The sequence below is a fragment of the Seriola lalandi genome, unplaced genomic scaffold (genome assembly GCF_002814215.2).
Source record: "Seriola lalandi dorsalis isolate HSWRI2012SDOR001 ecotype SW California unplaced genomic scaffold, Sedor1 jcf7180002053979, whole genome shotgun sequence".
NCBI lineage: Eukaryota > Metazoa > Chordata > Actinopteri > Carangiformes > Carangidae > Seriola > Seriola lalandi.
Window position 1 is genome coordinate 342,447 of NW_019524532.1, and position 26,972 is coordinate 369,418.

The window sequence follows — 26,972 nt, forward strand, 5'->3', positions numbered from 1 at the left end:
CAATATTCACATCTATTTAGAATATCAATATTGTTAGCATTACTAGCAATGAGGTCGTATTTTCAACCGGAAGCAGTTTGCGTGTCAAAGGTCGCGCACATTGTTCTTGCGCGGTACAGTCTGTTTCACATAGTAATGAATGAAGTGTTACTCAAATTAGATTTCTAGCACACAACCATAGAGGGAAATCGATTGACTACGACATTAAAGTGTGCACGGAATAATATAATATAAGAGTTCCATCTTATTTGAGGTAAGCTTGGGGGGAATTATGTACACAGCATGCTAACGCTAACAGCTAGCCCGAACAGGATACGCTGCTGAAGTTGTAGTTAACGTTGTAACTATGAAGGAGGATATTATAACTTTGGCTAAAACTCCGATTATGCCTGACAGCAACCTTGTTAGTTTAATGTTGAGTAAGTGTATATTAGTAGCCAACAACTTTTTCAGTTACACATTCATAACTAAGTAAAGGATAAAGGTTGTGACAAACGTGTCTAGTGTTAGTAAAGCAGCTGGCAATGTGTGGTCTAGGGATTCACTTAAAGCCTATAATGTATTGTAGCTGAAATACAGTTGTAGTGAAAATCCCATTATTGGTGATTCTTCATCGCAGCATCTTGTTTGAAGTAATAAGGTGTAACTTGTTTAAGGTCATTTTTACAGGTTGTCTTATATTGAGCAGGTTCAAGCACCGCAATGCCTCAAATCATAAACACCCAGAAAATGCATTTAAAACATGAACACTAATTTATTTGTCTCTGCTCTGCTCTTTCTTTTCTTTTCCTTTTAAAGAAACTTAACTGAATAATTTCTCTTATTCCTTTCCAAGGTCATAGACCAGAACAGAGATGGCTGGAATTCTGTTTGAGGATATCTTTGATGTAAAAGACATTGATCCAGATGGCAAGAAGTTTGACAGAGGTGTGTGAAATGTCTTTATTAAAGAAGGCTGAAGGAGTTGGGAAATTAAGTTTATAAATACCAGTCAACAGCCATATGCTTGTATATTGAAGTAGTCTCTGTTCTCTATGAATGTATTGGAAAATTCTGCAGATAATCAATCATCATGCACCTTACTCTTTAAAAAAATCTCAAAAATCATGAATAAAGCATCTATCAAACTAAAGACCCAGATGTTTCTTAGTGTTAGTGAAAATCAAAACAGAGGTAAAAGGGATGTGATAATTTGTTGCAGTGTCTCGTCTACATTGTGAAAGTGAATCTTTCAAGATGGACCTCATCCTGGATGTGAACATACAGATCTATCCTGTTGATCTTGGTAAGAAAGTAACCTTTTTGTCCTTTGCTTAGTTTTAAGTTAAAGATTGGAAGTCATTAATTTGTTGATTTTGTTGATAACATAATCACAATTTGACAGTATACTCTATTATGAGAACATGTGGCTACATTATTTAATTTTCATACTTCATCTGAATAAATTTGCACTTTTTAAAAGTAAAGCCCTCCTCTAGCAAAGTGTTTTGGGTATACTCACTGGCTCCCGCAAAATCTGTCACACATTTAGCAGAGTTGTGTAATATTCTTCTCTACTTCCAACCAAAGGAAATCAACTGAACTGTAGAGATCAGTGAATCTTGAAATACCGGCACATTGAACCATGCATCAAAAACTCATCACTAAACCAAAGTGTCCCAATAGTCCAATGACATGATAAACTCAGTGTGGTCTTATGCGTGCATTTCATCAAGGTGACAAGTTCAGACTGGTTATTGCCAGTACGTTATATGAAGATGGAACCCCAGATGATGGAGAGTATAATCCTCAAGATGACCGGCCGTCTAGGTACGACATTTGCTCTTTTAATATATTGACACATGTAATATTACCAACACATGCTGTTTGGTGAACATTTTTATTAAATGATGTAATAACATTTATCCTTCTTAGTATGACTGTCTTGAGTGTTTTTTGCTAGTTTAGATTTGTGCTCTCATTTCACTTTGTTTAAATTTCCAGAGCGGACCAATTTGATTATGTGATGTACGGGAAAGTTTACAAGATTGAAGGTGATGAGACCTCAACAGAAGCAGCCACGCGCCTGTGAGTGATGTTATAGTATATGTGTTAATACAGTGACTTAGCCAAGAATGCCATTAGTATAATTGCAATAACAATTGGCATGGACTGGTAATGAATTTAGCATTTATGTGATAATTTACCTGCCATTTTTATTTTATGAAAAAGTAACATCTGGAAATTGTGTAAGCCAATAGTTGAATTCTAGTAGTTTTTCACTAACATAAATTCAAAAAGCAGAACTGACTGCTTTTGCAGCCTCCATTTTCAAATATAATGATAAATTTAACTGAGGTAACTAACCATATTTTACTTTGCCTGAAGAAAGCACTATACGTGCTTTGTAAGTAAATTATCATTATTATCCTATGATTAACTATTAACAGAAAGTCATTACAGTGAAGAGGGAATGCATGTGCCTAGAATCTGTTGAGACAATAACATTTACATCAGATGGGGATTGTGTTTGAAAAATGTTATAATCTATCATTTATTAGTTTTAATCCATGGACCTGTTCCTTCTTTCAGCTCTGCCTATGTGTCTTATGGTGGCCTCCTCATGAGGCTGCAGGGAGATGCCAACAACCTTCACGGCTTTGAGGTGGACTCCAGGGTTTACCTCCTCATGAAGAAACTGGCCTTTTAAAACCCAACTGTGCTCACCCACTTTCCCTGGTTCTTCCAATGCCACAATCAACCTTAAAGTCTAACTGAGCTGCGAACTGAAAACATTTATATTCCCAAGTCTGGAGCACAGGCCATCTCTAAGAGCAGCTCACAGACAGAACACATGGAGGCTGTAGAAAATATATTTTGTTTTTTTATTCTTATACGTTTCCTCCATGAAGATGGACTACAGACTAAAGACTGTGACACTTAAAAAGTACTGCAGCTTCCATCTGCTGGCAAACTGTAAATAAAGATTTCTTTTATACAAAAGGATTCTTTGATGTCAGTTGTTGGTCATCTTGGATCATATATTATTTTTTGTCTTGGCATATTTTTTCCTTGAGGTTTTCTTCCTATACCTCAGCAGCTGCTGAAGCGATCTTTCAAACATGTTGAATTTTGTTTTTTTTTTACAAGTTCATCTGTAAGACTTTTTCTCAATATCTAGACTGCAGGCAAGTTGTGTGCTCTAATAAAGAGGGCAGGCAAAGGTTTCTTCAAGAAGGTGTGCTTACTGGGCCATGTAGCTCACAGGGTAGTGGTCTTTGGAAACAATCTAATGGATATACAATATACATCAAATTTATATTTATTCTTAAATTAATACAATGTTTTTACTTGTATCCCTAAAATCAATGAAGTACTGATATACAACTCCGAAGGCCAGAAATGCTTTATGAAGATAGAAGATACTTCTCTTTTATAGTGCTACACAAACAAAAATGTAATACCTTTTAATTGTTGTTTCTAAGTTAGTTCTTAAGTTCTCAGCCTCAACTCGAAGTCCATAGGGATTTAGATTGGCTACACACTGCTTTATTTTATATTTAAAACAATGGCACAGTGGACAGCATCTCTTTCCAGAAACAGGTTCCCATGTAAGGGACTATGGGTAGTAATTAAATGGTAAATGGACTGCACTTATATTGGGACAAACCATCAGGGGCAGTTTTGGGTTAAGAATCTTGCCCAAGGACCCCACCGCCCCTCTCATTAATGGACGATCCACTCTACCTCCTGAGCCACAGCTGCCCCTTTATTAAAATTCCAATGAGAAGTGTTCACCATGAGGACAGTCTATACAGAGTAACAGGAATGTTATATGCAAGGTGCTGCTTCCAGTGAAAAGCAGCTTTGAAATCATTGTTTTAGGACTCGAGTAGCTGCTACCTTATTTGGTTTTAATCACTTCTCTTTTGTTTTATCTAAATCTGTTTTTTAATGCTTTGCATTCTTGAAAAATTTCCAGACCAAACAGCCTCTTAATGCTGAAAACATTTGAACTTAAGATGTTGACTTGATGCACTGACAAGTATTTTAGGAAATTAAATTATTTTGCTCCCAGCTCACAGATGGGAAGTTATTATCCGGGATGCCATAGGTTACTGTTCTATATTTGCGTGATTTGAGGCAAACTAAAATGTGGACTCTTGGGAGACAGAAAATTGAATTAAGGGTGAAGAGGCATCGTTTGTGTACAACACAGGCTCCTCAATGTCAGTGGTAATGGATGTCACAGGATGGGGAGTAACACTGCCAATAACTCACACAACTCCTGATATGTACTTGAAAAGATTTAAAGAAACATCTGAATGTAGTGATGCTGTAGAGTGAGTGTGTAGCCTTAAAAAAAAAACTACAGTAATGTATATTGTTTAAGAAAGAAATTCTTAAACAATATACAACACCTGTACACCTGCTTATTCATGCAATTATCTAATCACCCAATCATGTGGCAGCTGTGCAATGCATAAAATCATGCAGGTACAGGCAAGGAGCTTCAGTTAATGTTCACATTAAACATCAGAAATTGGGGGGGGTGATCTCAGTGACCTCTAATGTGGCATGATTGTTGGTTCCAAATCAGCTGTTTTGAGTATTTCTGAAACTGCTGATCCCCTGGGATTGTCACATGCAAGAGTTTACTCCAGAGTTTTCTCAGAATGGGGCAAAACACCAAAGACAGTGAGCAGCAGTTCTGCGGTCGGAAACGCCTTGTTGAGGAGAGACGTCAGATGGGAGTGGCCAGAATAGTTGGAGTTGACAGAAAGGCATGGTCAGAATTTGGCAACAACATGAATCCATGGACCCAAACTGTCTTGTGTCAACATTCAAAGCTGATGGTGGTGGTTTGGGGAGTGTTTTCTTTCTTAAGGCCTCTTACTTCTTAGTACGAATCACAATTTACCATCTTCTAATGGCTACTTCCAGCATAATAATGCACCGTGTGGAAAAAAAAACAAAAGCCGTCTCAAACTAGTTTCATGAACATGACAATGAGTTCAGTGTACTTAATTGATCTTTGTAGTCACCAGACCTGAGTCCAGTATCCACATCTGTGCAGCTGACAATCTGCAGAAATTATGTGATGCAATCATGTCAGCATGGACCAGAATCTCAAAGGAAGGTGTCCAACATTTTGTGGAATCCATGCCATGAAGAACTCAGGCAGGTTTTATTCCTAATAGTGATGCTTGGTGTTTGGTGGTATACTGCATGCTTTTGAAAGTCAATAGCAATATTTCAGTCATGCAGCTGTAGATTCTGTAGCCGACTGTTCTAATGATTAGTGACTTGAAATTTAATAAATTTCATGTCCAAACAGTTAAAAGCATTCAGTGTTTTAATCAAATTAGTTATTTTAGGGTGGAAAGCCACAGAAACACCAATTTCACCATCATGGGATGCAGACATGTCTACCTGGTGACAAGTCTACCTTTTTCAGTGTAACACCTTGTGCAGTTTATAATAATGCGGTAGGCCTTTTTTTTATTATTGTGTTTATTTATTGTATATGAACATGTGTTAATGTCTTTCTTTAGGTTTTAGAACGTGCTTGACCTTTTTTTTTTTTTTTACTTTTTTATAATTTTCATTCATTTTATTGTGAAAATCAAATTAAACGTGTTCAAAAATAATTAATCACAGGCGCTCTTGTTTTGTCTAAATTTCATTATTACTGAATCACAGCACACGCAATAGTCACATGGAGCACTGGGTTCAGTTCTTGGGGCTCGGCCAAGGTGTTTGCTATGTTGAGACAACCGGAAGTGATGTAGGTAGATGTAGTTTGGATTTATATGCGCAGGAGCGTCCCGGGTGCGTTTGCTTGTGCAATGTTTGCAGGGCTGCATTCTCAAGTTTAACCTGCTGAAAGAGTTTGCGACACCTCACGAACTGAAACCGTCGCAGTGCATTTGTTAGGACATGTAAAACAATATGTGTCTCTTTTTTAAGCGTTTTTCCTACTGGGAGCTGACAGGCTTGGTAGCATTCCCTTGCTGTCGGCTGTAATTGGAAGCATCGCACTCAGGATTATGTCAGATGCGGTTTTTTGTAGAGAGACAAGAATTAAAATGTATCTTGAAGAAGAATGAACGTGGACAGTCGAAGTATAGAAAGGTTATAGCAGACAAATACGATGGATAATCGACGAAAAAGGAAGCTGACATTCTTCACCATTGGGCTCATTTTTCTTCTTAGCGGCGTGGAATATGGTAAGATGTGTTTTTGGGATGTTATTGTGGCAGGTCCATGGACATCTAAATGCATTAATGCATCTGATAACAAGGTAGTCATATTTCATCACATGTGTCAAGTTATTGTAGACAAAGGCAGTCATATATTTTGATTAGTAATGTAGGAGTGTTAAATGCCATGTAGAGTGAACTTTATTGTTCACTGTCACACTTTGGGACTATGGAGCAGACAGTACTATAACTTAGTTTTTTGACAACTTGATCTGCTCATCTTTTTTTTTTCTTCATGTCTGAAGAGGTGTTTTGAACACACATGAGCCTATCTGGGAAAGAATACTTAGATTTACTAAGTACAGAAGTGAGTCAAAACTCCCCCCCTTGCAGCTTCACCCTTAAAAGAATTTTTCTGTTGATTGTTTTTTTCAGGTTGTTAAAACCCATAAATATGAGCCCCGTCTTCTCACCTGATTCATGCTCTAGAATGGTTAACATTTAACCGAAACTTTAGTCTTAGTCAGCACATCAGGCCTAGTTTACTCAAATTTTACTTGAGCCATGATTACAATTATGTTCTCAATACGTTAAAAAAAAAAACAAGACAAAATAATTATGCCAAAAATTCTACCTAAAGCTCAAACTTTCAGTTTTTGTTGTGACTACAGCTTTATTTGTTGTGTGTTTGACTTTATTCACTGAACATTTTGGTGCTTTATTTTGAAAGGTGTTTAACAATCATTTGCACTTACAGTGGGGTCGAAATGTCTGAGACCACTTTCCCATTCACTTGCATGGGAAAGTGGGCTTAGACTTTTGGAGCCCACTGTATTTATGAACACATGTGATGGGAACACCATACAAGTTAAAGCAATCTCAATGAGCAGCACCACTAACCACACTCTAGTTAATGCCAGCCCTTGTCTTACACTGTAAGTAAGGTTCAGAAAGATGCATACAAAATTGGTTACAGCACTGTTGTATTAAATTGCATTACAGTGTGCTGTAATGCAATTTAATACAACAAATACAACAAATCTACATGGGGGTTTCTATAATTTTCTGCTTGCTCACTGTAGATAAAATGTCCTAAAACATGTGACAAAGAAGCAAGAGTCCATGCGCATGACAAGTAGGTTCATCACTCCCACATACAAGTGTCTCAGTCAGGGTGATGCAACCATGGCATTCCTCCAGATGACAAGAAAATTTGAGCAATTATTTATTAACTCAGGAATTTGCTGAGAACATGCTTTATTGTGTGTCTTCTGACCCAGAAATTGAATTTGGATTGTATTGGGTCAGCACTACCCTTTGTCTATGTGATAAATAGGCTGGAAGCACTGACAGGGAGAGAGAGCTACAACTGCAGCCAGAGTTAACCTTTGTAGTGTATTCTTGCGGTGGCTCTTTCATTATTGCTAGCACTGACATGGCAAACATTTCAGACAGGCCTTGTTTCACACTCATCTTAGCTTGCTTCTAGATCTTAAGTCAAAACTGCATGCAACACAACACTAAAGCATTAATAGTTAAACATACACATTTTGATGGAAGGTAAAAAGTTAATCATGAATTTATGGTTATCACGGAAAATACGTGTGCAATGATAGTGAGATGATTTATTAGTGATATTGCACCACCTGAAGTGCTCAGGGGAGTCGCAGTGGTTGCAGTAAGGTGAGATGCCATGGTAATGGATCTTTGATGTGATGCTCTGTGATTTTGCTCACTTGTAGGTAGTCCAACAGAGGTACAGTGTGGTTGGGATATTTCCAAAGAGTCTGCATGGCTCCATAGAAGGGAAGACTGACTCAGAATCTGAATCCACCTCCATTTAAGCCAGTGATTCTGGGTTAAATTCAACAGCTTTACAATAGACAATGTTCACATTATATGTGTTGTGTATTCCAGTTATGGCCCAAGACACATAAGGTGTTTTGAGTCCAGTTTTTTCATTTCAATAAGAGTATTTCAAAGCCTTTAGCTAATACATATTAATAGATAGATAGATGGATAGATAGATAGATAGATAGATAGATGGATTATATTTACAGATCATAATATATGTTAGTTGTTTTTGAATAATAACAATAAACTTGAGACTAATTCCCCTCACATCTGTCTCCCCAGCTGTGATATTGCCCACAATATGGAAGTACTTGCAGACTTTAGATGCAGCACCTTACTTCCTGGGTTTGGCCCTGTCCGCATTCAGCTTAAGTGGCCTCCTGTCAGGGCCGCTGTTTGGCCACTTGTCTGACAGTACACGAACAACCAAGAAGATCATCTTGTTTGCCAATGTTTTTGAGATAGTTGGTGAGTCACTCATATTTTCTTTATTTACATCACCACTCAGTTTAGCCTGGTGGTGTTGCCTTCAGAGTTCCAAGCAAAGCATGTACACGAGGTCCATTTGAAGTGCCCATTTTAAATGTCATGCATATGAACCATCAACCTTATTTTTCTACTCCTTTTCACTCTCCAGGTAATTTCATGTATTTCATGGGCTACTCCAAGTGGCTCTTACTGTCAAGCAGATTGGTAGCGGGTGAGTATGTGCAAAGAAATACTGGGACTGGAAATCCATTTAGTAGATTGGATGCCTGTAGAATACAGCAAACCGCATAGCTTGGCAAGATGAAGTACTCTCATCTGAAAACATACAAGTTTACATCATGTAATGACGATGTTTATCCTTTCCGACCAGGACGCAGAGCTCCAAGTTTCAATCTCAATGTTTTAATGCTGATATTTTCTAATGAAATATGTATTTTCTTCAGGCATTGGCACGGGTGCTGGCTCATCTATCTTTGGCTTCCTGACCCGAAGCACTGCTCCAGAGGACCGTGCTACAGTATTTGCTGCTGTTATGGCATGTCGACAAGCTGGCCTTCTGATTGGTCAGTGCTCCTCTGCTCTCTGATGGCAAACACCAGAGACTGCCTGCTGATCATTTGATTTGAATGTTATGAATTGTAATGGCTTGTATTTGTATTCTTTACATGGAAAATATCACAAGATTCCAACAGCTTTCCAGATTTGAGTGGGCAGAGATTACTGGCCATCTAGCCTCCTGACACATTTCACATAATTATTGTTCATGGCACATCTGTTAAATGAAAGGTCATGGGCAACTACACATGATGAATCAAACAAATAGGCTGTTTGATTGTAGTTCCTCTTGAGATTTATTTGCTCTTTACCCAGACTATGTAGAATGATTCATTTGAAGGTTTTACATATAGTTAAAATGCATGTTTTAACTCTGTGGTTGATACAGGTCCAGCATTTAACATCTTCCTGAGGCTGTGTGATTTCCACATGGGCCCTTTTGTGGTTAATAAATACACTGCACCTGGGGTAAGAACCAAAATATGGCAATTTGACCTTTGGGACATATTCTTTTCCCCAACAAAGAAAAGCTGTAACACTCTTCTTCCGCCCCCTGCAGTTGTTCATGTGCCTACTGTGGATTCTCCTTCAGCTGGTGGTGGTCTTCATGTACTGGGACCTACCACCTCTGGAGAGAAGGAAGGCACAGGAGAGTTCGACAAGCAAGAGCGGGGAAGAGGAGAATGAGCAAGGGCTTGTGGAAGACGAAGAAGAGGACAATGATGAGGGAAAGCCGCTAATGAGGTCCCAAGAGCTGGTGGGGTCTTACGGCTCAGTGGTGACACCCAACCCCTCAGGAAACAACATCTCTGCTGCCTCCAGTGCCACGCTGAATCACATCTCCCCACCTCCCTCTCCAACACCATCAGACACCCAAGAGTCCTCCAGCCCCTTTAAGAATTTCAGCATATCCCGAGGTAAGTGACAGTTAATTAGCTAAATAAGTCATTTCTCCTCTTAAAGGATCAAAGCAGTCTGTTTACAAGTTTATCTCCTTACCTATAAACCATGTATAATTTACCTGTTGCTGGCAATTTGACCATTTTCAAATACATTCTGTACAGTTTGAGGTTTCTGGCTATATTTTCCCACGGTGCCAGACTGTCAATGATTTCTTTTCATTTCTGTAAAGTGTAAAAGTCTACTAGCAGACTTTGAAAACTTTGGATTGAATAATTGAGTAAACAGGTGAACGTGGAGAAAAAAAAGAAAAAAAGAGTAGCATTGTAGGTCATTCAGCGAAATGGTGGAAATTCCAGTACATAATTTAATTTATCTCTCTCTCTTTGCTCGCTATTCTCCTACTCTTTGCTCTGACCTTGCGGTTGGTCTCCCACTCTTTGGTCTTTGTTTTCTCTCTGATTTTATCTCTGTCTCTGAAGAGTTCCTGAGAGAAGAGGTGGTTGTGCTGCTGGCTGCTCAGTTCATCACCCTCTTCAATCAGACTGCATTGGAGGTGCAGTAAAGCCACACAGACAGACACACATAAATATCATTTATGTTCCCTTTATACTTCCTTAGTCAGTCTTTAATCTAGTGCGGTGATCTCCAGTTTTTTTGAAAGATATTGACTTGAAATAAACAAACCCATGTAATTATATTTGTAAGCAAGAATAAAATATTTTTACGGCAAATGTGAGACTGAGAGACCAAAATGTCTTGTGTCAACTGTGCCAGAACATGTTCACCATTCCCTCCTCAGACCATGGTGACTCCATTGACTCAGAAGTACTTTGGCTACGGGGAGCTGGAGAACAGCGTCATGTACTGTCTCTGCGGTGTGGAGGTGATCGCCGGCTTCCTCTTTGTGCGTTGGCTGAGCCGGCGTGTCGCCGAACGGGTGGTCCTGGCCATTGGTTTGATCATCTGCAACATCTCTGGTGTCTGGTGCCTCATCTTCCTGGCTAACCCACTAGGTCCGACAGCACTACATTTTAAGTTGCTGTTGTTATCATTATTATTGCACCCCCAGATCTTTCCCAAGCCTCTCTTCTCTGATCTCCCTCTAAGTCTCAGTTTAACTGCAGAAGGTGCATTATTTACTCATGTGACTTTTGAGACCTTTCGTTAAAGCACATATACAGAGTTATCTGAATAACCCTGTAAGTATTCAACACCCTGAAATCTGGGTACACATACTCCACATATACTCTAGATCCAAAGTATCTGACAAGCAAGCTAATGGATATAGGAATCTTTGTGATCAAAAATGCCCCAGTAAAACATGTATGTATCATGCTTAATAAATGTTGTGTTGTTTTCTCTTCCATTGCACTTTGTGTTTTCTGCAGGTGGTTTTCCATGGCAGCTGACCGAGTTCGTCATTGGGGTGTTTCTGCAGGTTTTGGGTTTGCCATTTGTCGCTGTGGCTCAGGTTTCCCTCTTCTCCAAAGTCACTGCTGAGAGAACACAAGGTGAGAAACAGCACCATCTAGTGGACACAAGAACGTATTGCTTTTTGAATAGATTTGATTTTTTTCTTTGCTTTTTATAGCTCATTGTAGCTGCAAAAAGTCCTGAAACCTTTTGTTTTTTGTGAGTGCGCCTTTAGTGCATTAACCATAGTACACAGTCTTTGATTGAGCTTTTGTGAATTTGTGTCTTGTCTCGGTGTTGCAGGATTCAGTCAGGGAGTGCGTCGCTCAGTGGGAGGTCTAGCTACCATCCTGGGCCCACTGTGGGCCGGTGGCCTCACTGAGAACATGTATATCATGTTGGGGGTGATGATGGCACTGCTGGCTCTGCTAACAGTAAGTTAAGGAAAATGAGATTGTGAGAGAAAAAAAAAACTAGAAAATCAGCATGTCTGTAGTTATGTTAAATACATGGACCCAGGTTTGTAAAGGAATTATAGCTGTTACTGTTTTGGGGAATTAACAGTTTATGTAACCATGTGAAGGCTTAGATGACTATTTCTCCAATCACAGTTTTGGCAGACATTATTGTTGTGCAGAGATTCAACCAAATCCAAATGAATGGAACCTTATTAACCACTAAGGCTGGGTATTGAACCATACTTTTTGAGTTTTGACCAACATGTATCTGTAGCATTTAGGATCAAGATACTAAAGCTGGTGTCAAATGCGTTTTCAGGTTTTTTTTTTTTTTTTTGAATTGATCATATATTTCCTGATCTCAGAAAAACGTTCTTATTTTAGAGTATATATTTTCTACAACCAAAGTTCTTTCTTTAATACTGATTCACTGAGAATTTTACCATATTTTGTTAACTGAAAAAATTGGCTAAATTGTTTATATTCCTCAAACTAATGTACTGAAAAAAAATACAAAAACACAGGTTATTTAATGGCACCAATGTCATAAATTTTCAAACTTGTCCCCAACCCATGAACAACTTAAATAAAACAAATGTAAATTCACCATTCAAAGGAACACTACCTTCCCTAGATTCCTCTCTGCAGTAGAATTACTGATTTTCATTTATTGGGCGTGAATGATGCGACTGTATGAGAGGATAATTAAGATTAATCCCCACACCCTCTTTTCACCCAACCCATTTGCTGTGCGCTCATATGAATAAAAATAGCAAGTACTCTTTGATTCGCCCCCATTGCCCGTGTGTCAATGTTTAAAATCAGACCCTGTAATTTGTGTAAATGTGCATCTCATTCCTTTTTCAAGCAGAAATTACAGTGAGAATCTAATTAGAACAAATAAGAAACAAACAAACCACAGAAAAGGGTTTAAAGTTAGGAATAGGAGATGTGAGCTGACATCTTATAGCTAGCAGCTCCCCTCGGATTAGGGAACAAACAAGCATAACAAAATGCTTATAAAGCTTGTAATGAAGCGTGGGCAAACCACAGCCCAACAAGCAAATGTTTCCACTATCACAGAGAAATAAGGAAAGAAAACCAGGCTGTGTGCCTGTGAGAGAAGCACTCTCACAAAAAAAGGTAAAAGGAAGCCAATCTTACAGTTCTTTCTTCCATATTGGATCGACCATAAACCTCCCTTCACAGCCCTTTTATAGCTTTTCTATTTAATACATTGTATATTTGTGCTACAGTGTATTAAATAATAGTGTCATGTACAGTATTTTTTCTTGGTTTCACAGTAGCTCTTCTTCTTTCTGTTGTCCTTGGTGAAATCTTGAAAAGACCTTTTAGGAGTCAAACCTTTTGATTTAATCTGCAGAAACTTTGGAAAAAAAAAAATAGTAAAACAATGAACAGAATATAGACAACAGAAGAAATCATAGTAGAGAATCACATATTCATTTCCCTTGCCTAGCTTTCTCACTGAACAGCTTATTACATTTTATATTAATACTGATCTAATATTTTTAATGCAGATGATGCTGGCTTTCTCATATGAGCGTCTGGTTGAGCCTGCTGCTGAGGAGGAAGCTGACAGCCCAGACAGCTGTGGTTAATCCAACAGGAAAAGTGGATATGGAAGGTAGCTATTTGCAGATACAGTGCTAACAGACCTGTACCACATTTATACAACAAAATTGTTGTTTTTTTCCAGAAATGTACAATATGAGTTAGCTAGTTACTTTTTTTGAAATATGGGCCAGAAAGAAAATACCAGTATTTTAAGCTGTCTTCCTCCTTCAATCCTTAATTTTCCTCTTTCTGTGCACACACCCAACAGCACACACCTTACCACCGCCAGAGTGTTTCCCTAAAGCTTGGACTCCTCAGCTTTTGTGTGCAGAGGCAGATGAAAACACTGCTTTGCTGTATATGTATATTTCCCATGGAAATATAGAATCCTGATCGCACCACATGTGCAAGCTTTGGTTGATAATGGTTCCCGTCCTTTTGTGTTCTGCAGCACCAACTTGGTGCATTACACATTCTGCTTAACCCGTTAAATGACTGTTAAATTAATTAACATGCAAAATGGTTGTGGATTCAGCTGACCTCTTACTTTGTGCTGTAGGAGAATCAATTAGCTGTTTAGCCTTTTATACTTATTACCTCATCTTCTGCACAAACAGGCATTCAGAATATTTATCAGCTCCCTGAACAGAACCTTTTTATCTGTAAAGAGTTTCTTTGGCATGTAGAAAAACAAGGCTTTATTCTCCTCTTAAGTAAAATACTCAAAAGATTTGGCCAGACTTTTACTTAGCAGATACATCAGATGGATTTTAACCTTGATCAAACATTTTGACAATCTGCTTCTTGATTGACAATCATTTCATCTACATCTGATATAAAAAAGGTTTCTCCTTGAACACACCTAAATATTTACAAAAGCTCTCGCATGTGATTTTTGTGATTCTTGGTTTGATTCTTAGCAAATTGTATTTATGCATTTCAAAATTTCAAAGTGGCCTCTATCATTGAAGCAATGTGTTGGGTCAATCTTTGTAAAAGAACTACTAACACTAACCCAAAAGAATTGAATTAATGTGGATTTTAATAAAATTCTCAGGGAAACGTCAAATACTTGCAGTCTTGGTTGTGAAAACGGTCACATTAGGAGATATTACACTTTGGCTCAACATTATCTATTGGTAAATTAATTCTACAAATATTGGAATCTGCCTTATAAAAAAATCTACAGATATCTCTCAAAACTTAATTGAAGGAGGCTATTAAATTTTCAGATCTGCCTGGTGTAAAGGCTGTTAAATGATGAAACAAGTTTCCCGCTTTGAAAAGAGCTGAGCAATGCAAATTTGTGGTACTTTGATGGCGATGTAGTACATACTTTCAACACAGGTGGGTGCTCTCAGTCTTTTTTCCAAAGTATATGTTCCCCATTACTGATGAGTCTGATGTGTTGATGTGTGATCCTCTTCAGCCAGAAAATTCCAGTGCACTATTACAAAAAAAAACACATTTAGGGAAAAACATCTAATGGTTGTGTCAGGTGGTAACACAGAAAAACACATAGCTATCAGTCTAACAACAGTTTTTTTCCCTAAAATGCTTTAGATGTTTGTTTTTTATAATTTGTTCAAATTTTATATTCAGACACCAAAAATCTGTTATGAACTGAGAATATTTATTTCTTTATTTATTATGTATTTATTTATTAGATCTTTTGTGGGCACCTAACATGTACATTAATTTTTTGTACTCCTTGTCTCTATACAAAAACATAAACTTTCACCATACTTGACTGGCTTGTGTTTCGTTATTCTGCAGGAAAACCGAGTGTGTGTACACAGTAATTATAAGAGCAGAGAAAAAATACAATAATACTAAAAATACTACTAACAATAATGATAATAATACTTATATTATATAATTATTATACTTTATATAAATACAGTATAATTCACATGAGTTGAATTTTCATATTTCTTTACTTGCAAGTTTTTTTTGAAGGTTTTTCACCTCGGAGAGGAAACCTACAAACTGACTGGAGGTTTATCAGAAATATTTTAAAATAAAGCCAATATTTAAAGTTTTTAAGGGAGTACTTTTTTATATGTATTATTTACTCATCAAATTTAGAATGTTATATTTTGATAAAAGTAAAATAGTTAATAGTTATATAAAATAAATATTTTTGTATTTTGCCAGTAAACTTCATCCATTTTTTAAAATAATTTAGTATTTTGGTATTTTTACATATTTGATTATTTAATTTTTAAGGAACCATGAACAAAATATTAAACATAAATATTATTTAATTAATTTTTTTCTCTCTTTTTGGAAAATAATAGGGATAATTGCTTTTGTATTCAGTTATAAAAAAAAAAGATTATGCATTTATATATATTTTTTTTCATTTATCTTACAAACTCTAACTTAAAGAATCTGTTTCTGAAAATGTATTTCCTCAAGCATGACCTTGTATATACCACAGCATTTAATATACCATTGAGTAGAATAGATTTCACCAATGCACATATTTTTTAGTATTTTAATATGTATATTGTTTTTAACAAAATATATAAATGTATCATAAATAAAATTAAAATAAATAAAATTAAAAAAATGAGGCTAAATGAACATTGTAGAAATTCAAATGACAAACTATATTCATGTTTGCTGTATAAAAAAATGTAAAACATGCATGAATAAACATTCCCTTATCACAATATTCTCAGCTTGTAACAGAATAGATTTTGTTTACTAAACAAATAATTGATTTAGTCAAATTATTATTAAATCTGCAGAACTTGAATTAATATAATTCCGAAGTGTTTTTGCCATCATATTTCAAATCAGAAATCTGTATTTCATATGAATATATATATGTATCAATTTTCAAAACAGTTGTTGGTAACTGAATTTATAATTGTTCAAAAATAGAAAAAAAAAGTTAGCTAACAACAAATTTAGTTAAATAAACTGACAACAGGGATACATGAAAGACTAAAACATAGCCTACTTTATTTTTAAAAGCAACACAGAAAGCAGCTACAGGTCACAACAAGTGGACATGGCCCCACCGGGGGTCGCTGTAACCTAACTGACCTAACCTATTTTTCTATCATGACGACATGTTGTCTCATTGGTGACGTGGTAGCGAGGGGGCGGGGCCTCTACCATGAACTTTAGTTGAACCCGTTTTGATGTTGGGCGGGGGCATGCTTAGAAATGTTACGACACAGGGCCAGTAACAGAGATATTTTGGGGTTTTGATTTTTTTATTTATTTTTTTTTTCCCTAGCTTGATTCCCCCACCCACCCCTTCACACCAATCCACCAACCCCCACACTCATCCATCACACACACACATACGAACACACACACACAAACTCCAAACACACTTGGCCTGCAGCAGCAGTCTGACCGAACAGCGACCCTGCATATCAGGGTCAGAAGTGCAGAACACGTCGTGTGTCATATTAACAGTAGTTGTCGGGGTAAGTTTGGTAAGCTTGCTCCTCCTCCCTCCCTGCCAATCACAGAGATAGGTTACGAGGCATATACAGCCAAATTCGGTGATGGTAATGGACATGAACTTTTGGTGAACTGCGTTTTTCCTAGACTGGGGGGGGACTACGAGGGCAGGTGGAGTTCAGTGGGACTTTAATGTTTTGTGTTTTTTTTTTCTTCAATCTCGTTCCCCAGGCTTGATCACTGATTGACCCTCACAAACTGGGCTTGGATAGATGGTAGGGATGAATTTGGATGATGCGCTGCAACACTGGTGCTTGCGGGACATTGCAGCTTAGTCTAACATACATATTTTACACTTGGGAGTGTGGACAGAGCCACACCGCAGCACCAGCCACCACTTTTCCCACATATCGCCTTTTTCTTGCCCTTTCACGTGCACTTTACAAGACCCTTTCCGTGTTCGTGGGACAACTTAGCAGGTCAGGAATAATATCTTCAACTTGGTCATTATAAGACTTTCATGAAGTGACCTGAGATGGGTAATAAATGGAGAGAAGTGCTCTCAAGCTTGAACTTCTGAGCTTTTGAGCTGCCAAGTGTATGAAATATTTAGTCGTGCACTGGTGTCACGGATTCTTAATGTTTGTGCAAAAACTTCTCTAGCCACAGTCAAATCAAAATGGTGGCACCAACAGAAACCTGTGAAAGTCTGTGAGTGTCCCTGCATGGATCGCACTTGAATTCCATGTTAATAATACATGTGTCGCTCCGAAGAGGTGCAACATCTCGAAAGCAAGGCTGGTTATGGGGAGGAAAAAAAAAAGAAAAAAAGGGAGACGCGGAGTGCTTGAGTTGTGGTATAATGGGGAAAAAAAGAGGATGCACTGCGACAGACACTCTGCCACAACAAAGGGTAAAATACAAGACATTCTCGTGCCAAAGTTAGACTTTAGCCTAGTTTCTATAGTTTAAAAGGTCATCTGTAGAGTCTCGTTTTGTTTGGTTTCTGCAAGAAATGGAACTCTTACAGAAAAATTGAGCTCAACTTCTGACACCCAGGGCTGTGTGACATGCAGAGGTTTTTTCTTTTTCTTCTTCATTGGTCCTATCAGGAAAGCAGAGTTGTGTAATGCTTCATCTGACTGAATGATTAATTAAGTCTGTGTAGCCTATAGCCGGGGCACCCTGGGCTGTGTTGTGCAAGCTAGCCAGCTGCTACTGCACAGAGTTCTGTTTTGCCAAATGGGTCACGCTTCAGCTTTCTTCAGCGCTGAAAGTTTTCTTCTAACTACATTCTTCCCCCTCTCTTTGATCTTAAAACATTATACACTTACTCTGGATTTGTAATTCTGATGGTCTTTTCGACCTTTGACTTCGCACTAGTTCTGTTTCAAGTCTTGACCTGTGTGGTCGATGAGATGAGAGCGGCACATGAGGGATTAAGGATACTTATGTCACTTTTTACACCTTTTCAAACCGTTTAATTAGTTTTCAAACTCTGTGAATAGAATACTAATTTCTACTTGTCATTAAAGCACCTTTTCCCCCTTTTTTAGTTCCTCTAATGCATCTCTGTCAGTCCTCAATTCCTCACATGAAAATTTTAGTCAGATATGTCATGTAGACAGGCCTGATCTGGAAGCATAGAAATAAGCGTTAATTGTTGAGGTAAACATTGGTGAAAGGAGCCAAAAAAAAAATTTTCTGGCTAAGAACTGAGCCCCACAAATGAAGAAACAAGGTGAGAGAGGAGCTTCTTAACAGAGAGAACATGAGACATATATCATTGCTGTATATTATTCCTTATTCCTTCCTTTGCCATTAAAGTTTACAAAGCTAGTTTACAGAATCTCTTGAAAAACAGGGGTTGTTATCTTTTGAAGTTTAACTTTATTACTGTTTCTGCAGCGGCGCCTCTGGGAAATATCATCCTAACCTAAATTTACACGTCCCCGCTTTTCATCACAAACTTTCCTCAGTTCGGTGTCGCCGTTTTAATTGTCGTTCTGATCACGACTATCCCACACCCGCACCCACCAAGCTAACCACAATGTACCTCCGCCCTCATCTGTCCCCTCTGCTCCAAGAACAGAGATTACTAGCCCATCTGTATCACCAGAGCCAGGCCACGCTAAGCCGGTGGGAGCCCTGCTCAGCAAGGCACCGCCGCAATTGTTAACCCTGATTAACTTGATGTGGCGTTCGGTAGAGGGAACAGTGTGAAAATCAAGCCAGTGCCGTGACCTAGTGCCCTGCCGCTGAACCGAGGGGGAATTGGGCAAACTTGGGGAGGGTGGATGAGAACGGGAGCCGGGAAAAAGAGAGAGGAGTGAAAAGAGAATAAGAAGAGAGACAGAATGATGCCTAAAGCCGCTTTGGGCTTCTACCAAAGATTGCACTGGAGGAGCTCGTATATGCACAGAAATATCTTCCTGTTTTAGTGCAGTGAAAACAGGGTGTCGGTTACGATACAGGCTCCTGCAGTACAATATAAATTGGTATGACTTTCAGTGACCGTGGGATGGGCTTCCTCAGGGCTGCCGGGTACAGCAGAGGACATTAAAGATTTAGTTATAACTACTATAGTGAGATTATCATTACACACAGAAGACAGTGTAGATGTTTGCTGAACAGCGTGAACTGCAGCATAGTTTAAAGATGGTAACATATGGAAATGCATACACAGTTGACTTTACTTCATGAATTAATGTTTCAGTCATGTTTTGTCTCCAAGGCACAACAGGCTTATACTACTTCTGCTTTTAACTTGATAAGAAATTCAGATGATGTCTGTCCTTTTAAATATCACTGCAGCCATAAGTCATTTATTCTGGTACATTTGCATTTGTAGGAAAAAATAATTAAATACAATAAAATTCCCTGTCGGATAACATTTGGACTCTTTATATTGGCTTTGACTTGATATAACACTTTTTTATTAAATCAGTGCTGTGCCATGGATAATGCTCTGTTATATGTGTTTCAGTCTGATCAGCTTTGGAGGATTCCTCCTCTCAGATGAGCCTGAAATGATTACTGTTTGCGAAGATGCATTTGAAAATCTAGTTTTTATAACCTAGAAATGCATCACTGACAGTGGCTCAGTTGAAAAGGTCAAGTTAAACTGTACGTCAACAGTAATGCCAGATTTGATATTTTGCTTATGACATATTGCTGGACCAAGTCGGCAGGAAACCATCATCAGGCACGTTGTCTGGCAGGATTTCAGCTTGTGTGTTCAAATGTGAGCTTAAAATACAGAAACACCCAAAATAGAATATTGTCCAGTGTGGCTTTACATAATGACCAAAAATCTACAAGCTCTGTTGCACCTCAATGAAGGAATATTTCAGTGATGTTTTTTTTTTTTTTTTTTTTACACACACAGTTGAAAGGCAATACATTTATTTTTTATAACTAGGTCAAATGTAGGTGAAAGAAAGAGATTTATGAAATGAATACAGTTTTTATTCAATGTTAAGCAGAGGCATCAACTGGGAACTGCCAATGTCACTCTAGTTAAAACAGATGAAGAAATGATTAAACATGGCTGTGGGGTTGAGAACGCCACATCCAGTGATGACTGACCAAGTGACATTCCCTCTCTGACTAATGCACGGGTCCTCTGTGCGGCAATATTCGTCTGGTCTGGATGGCCGTGACCTGTAAAAGACTATGACTACAGACCGCAGGGTCTCTTTCTCCTTCTCTATCTGTTGTTATATCTTACACATTTGAAACAGGGTGAGATTACCACTAACACTTGATTGAGTTAATTGATTGGGACAAATTATTCATGGTAAACTATTAGGGGGCGACATTTCTACTACATCTATATGATTTTAAGCACTCGATTGGCTAATGAACTAAACGTTACTTTGTCAGTCCATTTCTATTTCATTTTAAAGATTTCATTTTCAGTTTAGGTTTTTCCAGTACGTAGAAAAGGTTAACCCTCAGGATTAGGAGTGCAGAATTTTAATTTGAAGCTGTGTTAGATGTAGTCATGTTGCATTGAGTTTAAATTATTTTAAAATGTGCAGAAATGTTTTCATCCAAATATGCTAGAATGTTTATATAAAATCAATAAATAGGGATTAACAAAACTATGCTGCGAATAAACTACTCACGTAGTTTTCCTGTGTAAAATGAGAGGTGCAAAGAATTCCGCTCAACATAGCTGTCTCCTGTCTGTGTGATGTTGTGGTGATGTTGTTATGGATTAGGATGCTTTAAGAAAATAATACCTTTGCGCAACGGCAATGACACCCACAAACAAATGCAGAGATAATAACATGTTGAACCCTGTGACAACCCCAACAGGCCCCTCCCTCTCTGAGCTACTGGCCCTTTCTCCTTTGACCTAATAATTAAGCTGCTTTTTGGCATTATAAGTTGAGAAACAGCTCTGCCAATCTGCAATGACAAATCTCTCTCAACTGAACCACTGCTTCGTGGAGGCTGCCGCTGTCGTCCTTGCAATGCATGGATGCTTCCTTGCTCCCATCGTTTTGACTCTGAAATCTTTTATCCTCCCACTGAGAAAGTAATCCTACATTTGGAATCTGTGTGAAAATGAGTACCACAATATCATAAACAGCCAAGTGCTGAGCATGTTTCATAAGCTGACCATTTTGATATGATGTCATAAATGTGAGAAATTTTAATGAGTAAAATATAGAAGCTTTGGCTACATGTATGAGTGACTGTGGCGCTGTACTCGGAGCCTGTATCTACTGAAAGTCATTAAAATTGGAGTAAAGTCAGAGAAAAGATGGAAACATTGTGGTCGGATGGTACATGCTGTAACAAAGTGTGCACCTTTTACTTAACATCAAATATGCCTTTCATTAACAACTAACATGCCTGCAAACTATGCCGTAGGGTTACAGATTTTTTAATGTACATATTTGCCTTTAAGGCAGCCATTGATTTCCATTGATTTCCCCATGGCATAAAAATCACTCGCAGACTTTTGAAACTTGCTTACGTTACATTATCCATCACATTCAACATCAAGTCTGAACTGATTCCAATAAAGCTCTTTGATTGGAACGTGTGATTGGAGAAGTCTGGAGAGCGTTACCTCACATCGATAATGCAACTTTGACAAAAAGTGACAGACAGCAGCATGGTTTCCAAAAAGGTCCACACGAAAATAAAGTCAAAGGATTTGTAGTTAAGGTACTGAAATGCGCACAGACATTATTATAGTCCTTTAAGCATTAAACTGAAGCTGTGATAACTTGACTGGTTTACCAAATAGCTGAAATATTAAATATTCTATACGAAAACACTATTCAGGGAAAATATTTTGTGCATTTGTGTCGAATACAGTACGGTTGGACAGATTTATTCGAACAGGGAACAGGAAACGTAACACGAGCGCTAACCTCAGTTCAGCATGTTTGGTCAGGTGAGAACTGATGTTTTTACAGAACCAAATGAAATCACTGAAAAGCCCAAAGAGACGTCTTCAAAACTTAAATTTTGTTCATTAGCAGTGAAAATGTAATCTAAACTTACTTAGGGAAACAATCACAGGCAGGGTATGTGAAGGCAGTTGACATATTTTAGGCAGTGGCTGCTCATACTCGCCTACCCTATGAACGTAGCTTTGATTATCGCTCGTACTAAACTATTCCCCAGTTTCTTCTGAACACAATTTTTAAAAAAAAGTTCATAGACAATCTCAACTACTTGAGCTGAAGTTGCATGGCCAGAGATCAGATTCCTGTAGACCTGTAGGTGTGATTACACCCTGGGCTCAACAACAAACAGTCAAGGACATCCTTCTCCAAATGCATCTAGTCGTGTGAAAACATTGCTAACGTTGTTGGCGCAGTTTTTGGACAGGGGGTTTCTCAGCCTGCTCTGGGTTAGACAGGGCGAACGCTAAGAGAAACAGACAGGAGGGTGAGGGAGGAGGGAGAGACTGTGTGAGGCAGGAGCCAGCAAAGGAGGCTGGAGGAGCCTTGCAGAAGGGGGTGTCCTGGGACATGCTAGTATTATAAAGCAGTGACCCAGGATAAAGCGCAGGGGACAGTAGCAGTTTGATTTGATCGGGCAGTGCTGTGTTGTTAAATCGCTCATTAAATCCAATTAGGGGGAGGTAGAGGGAGACAGAACAGAGGGTGTGTAGGGGCGGTAGAGTCTTACAGCTCCTGTGGAAAATTGCGTGCCAAGGCGAGCAGGTGACAAACTCCAACTCTGAACTCCTGACCTAGCCGTGGGACTCCCCACTTCCTCACTCCTTCTCACTCCTCTCCTCCCCTCGTTCCCTCTCAGTTGCCCACTCGCAGCTTTCACCTGCGACCCCTCAGTCTTTGTACTGCTACAGTGAGGTGTGAGGGTGCTGGACATCCTGTGACACAGCGATGTGTGATGTCAAAGAGCAATCACTGACCGGCCTTACATGCAAATTAGACTGTCAGGCCAATTAATGTCTCATGAAATTAAAGAAAACTACTGCCTGAGTGTTGCTCTCATGTGGTGCCGAGTGCATTCACGCCAGAGCAGTGCCAGGACAAATGCCACACAATTACATAGCATAACACCACCCTGCTGTGGCCTTACAATAACCTCTCTCTAAACTTTCAGAATTTTTTTTTTTTTTTTTAATTAAATAAAATTAACCATGGACAAATGCCCCTAACCCTCCTTGATTTGATAATCCATCCCGTTCCTCCCACTCTTCATTTCACTTTCTTCCCTACTTAATCTTTTTCTCCAGTTTTCATGGTTTATAATGTTTTTGTCTCCGAAAATTGAGCGCAATGGTTTCGGGCACAAACAAACAAGGACGGATTACAAGAGACTTTGACAACTTAGTCATTCTCTTCATGAGGTCTCCTTTGGTTTGGTGATCTATGAGTTCACTCTTGTTTACTTCCCAGACTGTCACAACACTGCTGCTCTAAAGCACATTGTTTGTCCAACTCTTGCTCCTCTGTTTGTCCCTTATCTGTGATTCATGCGTCATGTCTTAGCGTTGCCTGTCCTCTCTTATCCAAATCTTCGCCACCTTTTTTCAAAGGTATTTTACCCTTTTCCTAAGACCTCAACTTAGAAAAAACACTTTCTTTCTGAGTGGACCTAATGCTTATATAACTGAATTGCAGTGGATACAATATGAAAAACACACAAATTGCCTTGGACAGCTAATTATTTTGTTTATGTGTGACATGGCTTTACAGCTGTACACTGGTAAGTAAAAAACCTAAGATAACAAAGTACCACCTGTCATGCCAGTTTATGGTATACTGTAACAGCATAGGAGAAACTATGGTTCTTAGTAAATGACAATGGGCTGGAAAATGTATTTATGCTGTTCACTATATGTGAAATGTCTGGCAAAGGGCTGGTTAAAAACAGTTGGGACTTCAGACATACTGACATGATTAGTTAAGGGCATATTTTGAAGAGGTCTAAAAAAGTTTCTAGTAATCTTGACTAGATTACTAGATTACTCTAGTAATCTGTTTTTATTTTAAGTAATTCAACTGTTCTATTATAAATTATTTGTATAGAGTAGGGCTGAACAATTAGTGAAAATATTATTGAAATTGCAATAAGGCCAAGTGCCATATCCAAATCAGAAGAGCTGCAATTGTTTGTGATAAAATGTGTCACAACATACCATATATGAAGCATTGTGCTGCCAAAGAGATATCATCATTTTTTTCAGAGGAAATAAAATGCAAAAATGACCATTTCAACTGAAATTGTGACTCCTATCGCAATATCTGCAAAAATAATCGCAATATGTTTTTTGAGTTTTTTTTGCATATTGTTCAATAGACCTTTTTTTATTCATTTAAAACAGTTGTATGTCCCACAGTGTAATAGCTGATTTTTCTACTATATTCTCTACTAAATTCTGGTAGGAAGATGTATTAAATGGCTGTATTTATTCGTTAATATTTCTTGCCCTAAACATTTTCACATTTCAGGACATGCATGCCCAAAAACATATTTGTATCTGACTGTAAAAAAAAAAAATTGCTATATGCAACTTTAAATTATGAAATGTAAACTGATTCAGGCCCCCAAAAAAACATTAATGAGGACACAGCCTGTGTGTCCTCATGAGTAGCTACAGTTTACAAATGTGGAACGGCCTAATGAAATAAAATGTGTTACTGCTACTGTGTTTCATAAAACAGTAGTGCAACACTTGGAGGAAGTTGTAGTTGGAGAGTTAATGTTTCTCATGTGTTGCTGAATTTGTGATTTCTACCAATTTTCTTATCAAATGATTTAAAGCTATTACAATTTATTACTGTTTACTTGTAATTGTCTTTGTATTGATATTTAAAAATGTTTAAATTACTAATTAATCAATCTGCCACATCTAGTTATTTGACTCATTATTAATAAAAAAAATACTGAAATATGGTGAAGTTTTAACTTTCAATTGTGTATTTCATAAGGGGATCAAAATAGGTAGCTATAGCACTCTGGCATTGTATTGTGTGACTGCCACACTAACGTTAACTAACTTGGCTATCTATAATTTACAGTGCATCATGGCTAACAGGTTACTCTGCCCTGTGGCTCTAACGCATTTCTCAGCAATGGACTGCAGAGTCTCTCCATGGCTGTCTTAGTTTTTTTCTGCCAGAATGTTTGAGGAGGGGTGATATTGTCTTGGATACCTGATTGAGTTAATTGAGGGTCATAAATGATATATGTCTCTAAATCCCTTTGATGGTGGCAATTAATCAAAGCTTTTGATTTCATTAAACAGGAACTTTTTTCACAAAATGTAAAGGGCCAGGAGTGGAACCTTGAGAAACACTTCAGTCACACTGTGTTAGCTGAGGAGCCATTTTAATTAAAAGTGCATTTATGATATTTCTGATACACTCAGGCTCCCAGAGAAAATCTATTTTCATCTGAGGGCAGACATGTGACACTTACTTTTATAGATATTTAATGGCAAATTTTGTCTGCACCATTATCATTGTATTGGAGTGGAGTCCAAGCTGATTTAGTTAGCATGCCAACCGAATAGCCCCAGCCTGGTTGGCCCAACTCGATACTTTTTGATAGTGAGTTGTTGTAGCCTGTCGCGGTGGTTCAGTCTGCCCTGAAGAAGTAGCGCTGCTCAGAGTGCGTATTATAAACTCCTGTATCGTAAACGCAATGATGGCTGAAGCTTTCGGCAAGACCGGTAAATAAACAGCTGTTAATGTTAATGGCAAAACTTACAAATAGCTTTAAATGTACATAGTACTATATAGTATTATAGTATTAGTATAGTATTAGTATTATATAAACTTGGAATGCAGTCCTTGTTGAGCCTGGTTTTCATTTAACAAATTTGCCTTTATTTGCATTCTTATTTGATGCACTGTGGTTAATTCTCTATTATCTGCATTCTGATCTTGGTGTTCCTTTATAATATATCCGTTTTACATGTGTAGCATCAAGTATGTTTATCACAGACTGTAAAACATTCACTCCTGGGTTTGCCTCATGTTCTCATTTATCTTCTTGTCCTTACTTTGTATGCAGACATTTACTGGTTCCTTCTGGGTCTGTATGCAGATTATTGGGGCTCTTATATCTTTAAAATCCTCGGTTGAAATGACTTTTTATGTCCTCAGGTGCTGCTTTGGTTATCTGTCCCTAAGGTCAGACTGGATTACTCCTGGCAGAAAGGCTTTTAGGTTCTCTCTTTCCTTTTATAGGAGCCACAGCGAAATGATTTCAAACTCAAAGTCCTGCTTTGTCGTGATGGACTTAAACTGGCAGTGAAAGATCTAATGGCACACCCAGTATGTTTAACGATCTTAAAAAATGGAATGATAAAACTACCTTTGGCCTACGAGCCTGCTGATTAAGTAGGAATATTATTAACTGATGGAGGCAATTTGTTCCAACTTTGATACACTGGGCTTTATTTGTATTTCATATCCTTTATCTTTGCCATGTGTACATATGGTAAATGTGCAAATTGTCTGCTGATAAGTTGGAGTGTACTTTAAAACTTGTTATGCACATTTGTGCTATGACTTTTCTGCTTGTTGTCATACTGTGCTCATTGTGATTTGTAATTTTCTTGTCAATTTAAAGTTAAATAAATATCAATAAAACAATAATAACTTCA

General features: G+C 38.0%; 2 protein-coding genes across 3 annotated transcripts; both read left to right on the forward strand.

Annotated features, from left to right (window-relative positions):
• The first annotated feature begins 82 nt into the window (after positions 1-82).
• polr2h (RNA polymerase II, I and III subunit H) lies at positions 83-2,985 on the forward strand. Its single transcript, XM_087173026.1, has 6 exons — positions 83-252; positions 836-927; positions 1,202-1,285; positions 1,716-1,809; positions 1,984-2,067; positions 2,572-2,985. The coding sequence occupies exons 2-6, from the start codon at positions 855-857 to the stop codon at positions 2,687-2,689; spliced, it is 453 nt and encodes a 150-aa protein (XP_087029152.1). The 5' UTR covers positions 83-252; positions 836-854; the 3' UTR covers positions 2,690-2,985.
• A 2,806-nt stretch (positions 2,986-5,791) lies between these two features.
• Positions 5,792-26,972, forward strand: mfsd8l1 (major facilitator superfamily domain containing 8-like 1). Of its 2 annotated transcripts, none has more exons than XM_023402703.2 (12): positions 5,792-6,209; positions 8,319-8,504; positions 8,674-8,736; positions 8,969-9,088; positions 9,469-9,548; positions 9,640-9,997; positions 10,463-10,536; positions 10,783-10,996; positions 11,372-11,494; positions 11,700-11,830; positions 13,396-13,502; positions 26,470-26,972. In XM_023402703.2, the coding sequence occupies exons 1-11, from the start codon at positions 6,134-6,136 to the stop codon at positions 13,474-13,476; spliced, it is 1,506 nt and encodes a 501-aa protein (XP_023258471.1). In that variant the 5' UTR covers positions 5,792-6,133; the 3' UTR covers positions 13,477-13,502; positions 26,470-26,972. The 2 variants fall into 2 exon arrangements, with proteins under 2 accessions (XP_023258471.1, XP_023258470.1); XM_023402702.2 differs by lacking the exon at positions 26,470-26,972 and adding an exon at positions 13,701-15,182.

Coding starts and splice junctions, on each gene's coding strand:
- polr2h (XM_087173026.1), top strand. CDS start 855: ATGGCTGGAATTCTGTTTGAGGATATCTTTGATGTAAAAGACATTGAT. Junction 1,810..1,983: donor CAAGATGACCGGCCGTCTAG/GTACGACATTTG, acceptor TTAAATTTCCAG/AGCGGACCAATTTGATTATG. Junction 2,068..2,571: donor ACAGAAGCAGCCACGCGCCT/GTGAGTGATGTT, acceptor TCCTTCTTTCAG/CTCTGCCTATGTGTCTTATG.
- mfsd8l1 (XM_023402703.2), top strand. CDS start 6,134: ATGGATAATCGACGAAAAAGGAAGCTGACATTCTTCACCATTGGGCTC. Junction 9,089..9,468: donor ACAAGCTGGCCTTCTGATTG/GTCAGTGCTCCT, acceptor TGGTTGATACAG/GTCCAGCATTTAACATCTTC. Junction 11,831..13,395: donor CACTGCTGGCTCTGCTAACA/GTAAGTTAAGGA, acceptor TTTTTAATGCAG/ATGATGCTGGCTTTCTCATA.